Source organism: Nannospalax galili, unplaced genomic scaffold, assembly GCF_000622305.1.
Source record: "Nannospalax galili isolate Female #2095 unplaced genomic scaffold, S.galili_v1.0 scaffold681, whole genome shotgun sequence".
Lineage (NCBI taxonomy): Eukaryota > Metazoa > Chordata > Mammalia > Rodentia > Spalacidae > Nannospalax > Nannospalax galili.
Window position 1 is genome coordinate 106219 of NW_008345052.1, and position 6341 is coordinate 112559.

The 6341-nt window shown below is 38.3% G+C and overlaps 1 protein-coding gene across 2 annotated transcripts in view; it reads left to right on the plus strand.

Annotated features, from left to right (window-relative positions):
• The first annotated feature begins 3902 nt into the window (after positions 1–3902).
• The window catches only part of LOC103740657 (cytochrome P450 4A14-like), a 13489-nt gene continuing 11050 nt past the window's right edge, over positions 3903–6341 (plus strand). For both annotated transcript variants that reach the window (XM_008841326.2, XM_029567460.1), the window contains exon 1: positions 3903–4119. In XM_008841326.2, the coding sequence (XP_008839548.1) occupies positions 3925–4119 (195 nt within the window). In that variant the 5' untranslated portion in view covers positions 3903–3924. The remainder of the gene's footprint in view (positions 4120–6341) is intronic.

The window sequence follows — 6341 nt, forward strand, 5'->3', positions numbered from 1 at the left end:
CTTGTCTTGTTTCTGATTTAAATGGGAAGGGTTGTTTTTCTCCAATTAGAGTTTTAGAGATGTGATTTTTGCCTTTAAGTCCATTAAAATGATTTATTACATTAATTGACTTCCATATATTGAACCTTTCCTGCATCTCTGGAATAAAACCAACTTGATCATGGTGGAAGATCTTTTTTCCCATTTTTGGTATTAGATAATTAGGTAATACTGGTGTCATAGGAAGAGCTTGGAATTTCTCCATCTGTTTCTGTCTCTTTGAATAATTTAAGTAATATTGGTTGTAGTTTTTCTTTGAAGGTCTGTGAATCAATCTGGGCCAAGGCATTTTATAGTGGGGAGGATTTGTATTACTGTTTCAATTTCCTTATTTGTTATGGATCGGTTTATATGTTGATTCCTTCTTGGTTTAGCTTTGGTGGTTTCCATGAATTTAGAAATTCATCCATTTCTTTTAGGTTTTCAAATTTTATAGAGTATAGGTTTTTATTTTATTTATTTTTACTTTCTGTGTATGAGTGTATTTCTTGCATGTGTGTAAGTGTATCTATATTGTGCAATGCCCTTGAAGGTCAGAAGAGGTTGTCAGATTCTCCTGGAACTGTAGGTATTGATGATTATTAGCTGCCATGTGGGTGCTGGGAATAGAACCTGGGTCCTCTGCAAGAACAGTTCGTGTTCTTAACCTCTGAGTGATCTCTCCCATTACTAGCATGTAAATATTTAAAGTATTCCTTTATAATGTTCTGGATTTTTTTGGTATCTGTTCTGATGATTTTCCTTTCTTCTCTGATTTTGTTGGTTTGGATTTGCTCTTTCTTTCTTTTGGTTAACTGGGCTAAGTGTCTGCCTATCTTGTTTATCTTTTGAAAGGACCAGTTCTTAGAATCATTAATTCTTTGCGTTGTTTTGTTTCTATTTCAGTAATTTCTGCTTTGATTTTTTGTTATTTCTTCCCATCTGCTTAGTTTGGATTATTCTTTTCATTCCAGATTCTTGAGTTGTATCATTAAGTCATTTATTTGTGCTCTTTCTGATTGTTTAATGTAGGCACTTAGGGCTATAAACTTCCCTCTTAGGACTGTTTTTAATGTGTTCCAGATTTGTTCTGTTGTATTTTCATTTTTATTTAGTTCCAGGAATACTTACATATTTTTCTTGATTTCTTCTTTGACCATTCATCATTTATGAGTGTGTTGTTTAAACTTTATGAGTTTGTATAGTAACTAGAGCTTCTTTTGCTGTTGATTTTTAAGCTTTATTGTTTGTAGTCTGATAGAATATGTGGTATTTCAATTTTTTTGTATTTGGTAAGGTTTATTTTGTGCCACAGTGTGTGGTCAATTTTAGAGAAACTTCCAGTGGGCTTCTGAGTAGAATGTATATTCTTTGGTGCTTGGATGGAATATTCTGTAGCTGTCTGTTAGGTCCATTTGATGTATGATATAATTTAATTCAGATGTCTCTCTGTTTATTCTTTGTCCAATTGACTTATATATTGGTCATTCCTTTCTTCAGTCTTTTGTATGGATTCAAGTATTCTCTGTAAGACTGGTTTTGTGGACTTGGAAGGTTTTTCTTTCCCCCTTGACTATGATAGACAGTTTAACTGGGTACAGTATTCTGAGTTAGCATCTATGATCATTTAGAACTTGTAATACTTTGCTCCGGGCTCTTCTGGCTTTTATAGTTTGCATTGAAAAGTCAACTGTAATAATGGTGGGTTTTCCTCTATATGTGAGTTGTTGTTTTTCTCTTGAAGCTTTCAGCATTTTCTTTTTGTTCTGTACATTTAGTGTTTTTACTCTGATATGTCATAGGGAGTGAGTTTCTGTTCTGGTCCTATTTGGTGTCCTCTGTGTTTTTTACATTTATGTGGGTATGTCTTTCCTTAATTTAGAGATTTTTTTTCTATAATCATATTGAAGATCTGGTAAATGTTAATGTCCTGGGAGTTTTCTTCTTCATCTATGCCCATGATGCCTAAACCTGGTCTTTTTATAGTGTCTGCATTTTCCATTTCTGTGTTCGATTTTTTTTCCTAGTCTTTGCTTGAGCAGTCCGATTCTTCAACTTTGTTGTCCAGTTTTGGTATTTCATTTTCCATTTTGTTCATTCTGTTGGTGAGGCTTTTTCCTGCCATTTCAAATTCATTTATTGAGTTTTCGAGTTCCATCTTCATTTCAGCCTGAGTTTCCTACAATATTTTTATCTCTCTTATGAATTCACTTTAATTCTGAATTGTCATCTTTGTCATTTCATTCATTCATATATTTGTATTTTTTGAGTTTATGTCAGAAGTTTATCCCTTTCATATTTGAGTTCTTTGAGTTGTGTGTTTTTTAAAAATGTTGAATTCTTTGATCATGTTTCTGATTGTTCTTTTAAATCATCTGTTATGGGTTCCTATAGTCAGTTCTCATTGTAGAACAATGATGGGATTTGGTGGAACATATTATTTTGGTTTTTCATATTATTTGTAATTTTTTGTTGTGGTCTGGGCATGTGGACATCTTTTATTGCTTGAGTTTCTAGTATGAAACTTGTCTGCCTTCGTTGAGTTGTAGTTTGATTCTATTTATATTGCTGATATAAATAAAAGCTTGGCTGCTTTTTTTGAATATTTCCTTGGTCTGGGCTTCAGGTCTTCTCTTTTCATTTTTTTTTACCTGGATATTTTTATTGGAGTGACTGAATAGATCCAGGCAGGCTAGTCAGGAGCTCTTTGGGAGGTCAAAGAGCCTAGGCCCAAGTCGAAGTGATGGGTATCAGATGGGTTTATCTGCTAAGGAAGAAAAATGTGAACCCTGGAGTCAGTCAACTGGGGCTGGTCACAAAGCAGGGGAATGGTGACCCTGCACTACAGGATCTGGCTATCTCTCCCTGCTAGTCATTTGGTCTCTGGCAGCCTCAGCGGATCAGGGTCAAGGCCCAAGGAGAGCTGATGGAAACAGGATGGCCTGGTTCTTACTAGCTAGCAGAGAAGACTTGAACTCTGGAGCAGTGCAAGGAGATTAGAGATGGTCCCAAACCAGGAGGATGGGTGTGGTAGGATTTGGGTAACTCACCCCAGTTAGTCAGGCACTCTCCAGCAACCTCAGCAGGACAGGCCAAGGCCCAACAAGAGCTGATGGGAATAGAATTAGCTGGTTCTTACTAGCTATTAGAGAAGGCCTGAGCTCTTGGAGAACAGGACTAAAAATGGTCCCAAAGCATGGGCATGGGCACAGTGGGTGGAAATGTAGTCTTATCCTACAACTTTTAAACAAAACAAAACAAAGCAAAGCAAAACAAAACAAAAAAACCAAGGCACAGAAAACATTTCTGGCTACATATGTACTGAGGTTGACCTGGCCCTTTAGCCTCCTGAATCCAGGTGCACATTACCCTGGATTTTAACTGGAAAGTGGTTAAGACAAGCATGAGGGAAAATGTAAGAAAAAACCAAGGCATTTAAAGTTAAGGATCACTATGCAAATTCAGCCTCTTGGTGACTAAATTCACCAGAACATATCAATTATTTCTTGATATAATTTTTCTCCTTGAACTCATGACAAAAATATAACCAGCTATGCCTGTTAAACATTTGGCAAAGTAGAACAACATATGGGTAAATACATGTTTTTGTAGCCTTGTACCACCAACCAGAAAATTATATAGCATGTAATATGTGCATGTTCTCAATATGTATTTGTGAGTAACATGGAGAAGGGAAAGTGGGTGTATACATTGCCATTACCAAACTCTGCTGATAGAGCTTTGATCTCAGTGTTTCCAAGGTTGCAGGTTAATCAACTCTGGACTCTGAGGTCAATCTCTGTGCTCATCATTCTCCCTCCCACAAGTAGGTGGAGCAACCTCAGGATTTAAATGTGTGTGTTCAGGGGGTTGTGTGACACTTGGTGATCCAGAAGTCACTGAACTATGAGTTTCTCTGTGCTGGGCTTGACCAGAAATCTTCATGGCATCTCTGGAATTCTTCAACTGGTCTTCCTGCTCATTCTACTTCTGTTACTGTTCAAAGTAGTACAGTTCTACCTATGTAGGCAGTGGCTGCTTAAAGTCCTCCAAGAGTTCCCATCCACGCCCTCCCACTGGCTTTTTGGACACCGTATGAAGGTAGGAAGGAGGGGAAAGAAAGGACGAGTGTATAGATGGCTAGAACTCTGATACATTAGCATCACACTGTGCCTGCTGTGTGATGAGCATGTGGTCTCTGAAGAACACTCAGTTTACTTCTAAGATTGGGCTTTTCAGAACCATGGGGATCACACTCTCTTAAGAAGCTGTGTGTTAGCAATGGTGACAGCAAGCACAAGTCCTATGCAAGCTCAAAACAGACAAAATCCCAGCATAGAAATGGGAAAGTGGGTAAGAAATCCCAACCCAACCCAAGGAACTTTTGGCAACTGATAGCTGCTAGGAGAGGGAGAAACAGTGCCTTTCAGGGATGGGATTCTTGGTGGGCCCAGTGGATAGACCCGCACTGAAAGACATTTAGGGACAAAATCAGACTCTATTGGCTGTATTATATATGAGAGTACTTTTTTTTGACAAGAAATGATTTTATTTCCCAGTATTGAGACAAGGGGAAGAGAAGATTTGGGACCAGGGCAGGGGAATCAGACATTTTTATAGACCTGCAAAATTAGGGATGCTTGTGAAGGAGATTGCTTAGCAGACAGTTAGCTGTAAGAGGCCAGGTCAGAATCCAGATTAGGAAGCATCTGCATATATAGGTGGAATTTAAATAGTGAGGCTGTACACACAATTCACCTTTGTGTGAATGTGTACAGAAAAGAGGGCACAGCACTGTGTCCTAAAGGGCAGGTAGACCTAACCATCAGGGACAGCAAGCACTGTACTCTGCTCTACCATGAACCTGGGAACCCAGTGTCTATGGGAGGAGTCCAGGATGAGAGAAAGGGTAGATTCCACTTCCCTATCAGAATACCATCCCTTGTGATGATCTTGTTAAGTTGTCTCAGTTTTTCATTCGTTCCTTTTACATTGAACATTTGTTGTGGGTTGATTGTATTAAATGTTATTGGTAATATAGAAAAATTTTAGACCTAATCCTTGTCCTCAAGGATTTATAATTTAATTAGGCAGGTAAGAGAAATGAATGAATTTAAGCAATCACACAATAAGTATACAAACATGCTTCCAATCTTACAACTGAAGGCTAAAAGAAAAATGGTTAAAGACATGCCTAAGGTGGAGCTGATGTGTCAGAAGTGTTTAGAGCATTGGGGAAGACACCCGTGCGCTTCAGTGAGCCTAGATGCAGAAGTCAGGTGCACTGCAATGCATCCACCCATTCCCTGGATTCCCTGGCTGAGCCATTGAGACTGACAGGTGATGTGCCTGGCTGGGGTGATGTGTCCATCTGGAGAGACTGGCCACAGGTAGAATAGGGTGATTTAGGGTTATGGGATGAAGTAGACTTGTGTTTGTTGGTATTCAATCAGGAGAAAGCAAGAAAGATGATGATATGTGTGTATGTCTGTGTGTGTGGTGTGTGTATGTGAATGCAGGTGTCCACAGAGGCCAGAGGTGTTGAATCCCTTGGGGCTGGAGTCCCAGGCAGTTGTGAGCCACCCGACATCCGTATTGGGAATCAAACCTAGGTCCTTTGCAAGAGCATTATGCATTATATGAGAGTACATTAAATTGGGCAAAGGAGGCATGGATAGGGGGAGGGGATCTAAATACCATTAAACTCTATTGTATAAAAATTGCAGAAATTCAGCGTTTATATTTCAGAATGTTAAATAAGTTGAGACATAGTATGTCAACCCTAAATGTGGTAAACATGATGATGGGGTGCCGATGTGGGGTATATATCTTTGTTTTGAGCTCTGCTTTTGATCATGACTGTGTAATAAATACTAAGTCATAATCTGTTATACTGATGTTTGTCAGCCACATTAGATGAACTATCTACACTGTAGTCACTGATCACTGTTACCTATACAACTGCGTTTTCATTTTGAATTGTAGATAAGCTTTACAGTAGAAACAACACTGAACAACTTTTATACTACTAAAAGGATTTCTCCCCTCCCTCAATGCTTTGATTGTACCATAGTGTTTTGCCTATTGAAGAAGTTCTTATGGACCTTACACCTCCGTTGCTAGCTTGAGGCTGATTATTGTGATTGTATTGTTCACTGTGTGTAGAACTAGTGTGAATACCACTTAAATAGAATGTTCAGTTTTAATATTAGCCGTAACACTGGCTAGCATCTTAGTAGTTTCATGAAACATTTCCTGTATTATAATCTATTTTAAGAAATTTTGTGGTCTTTTTTTTTTTCAAATCATGTCTGACAGTTGAA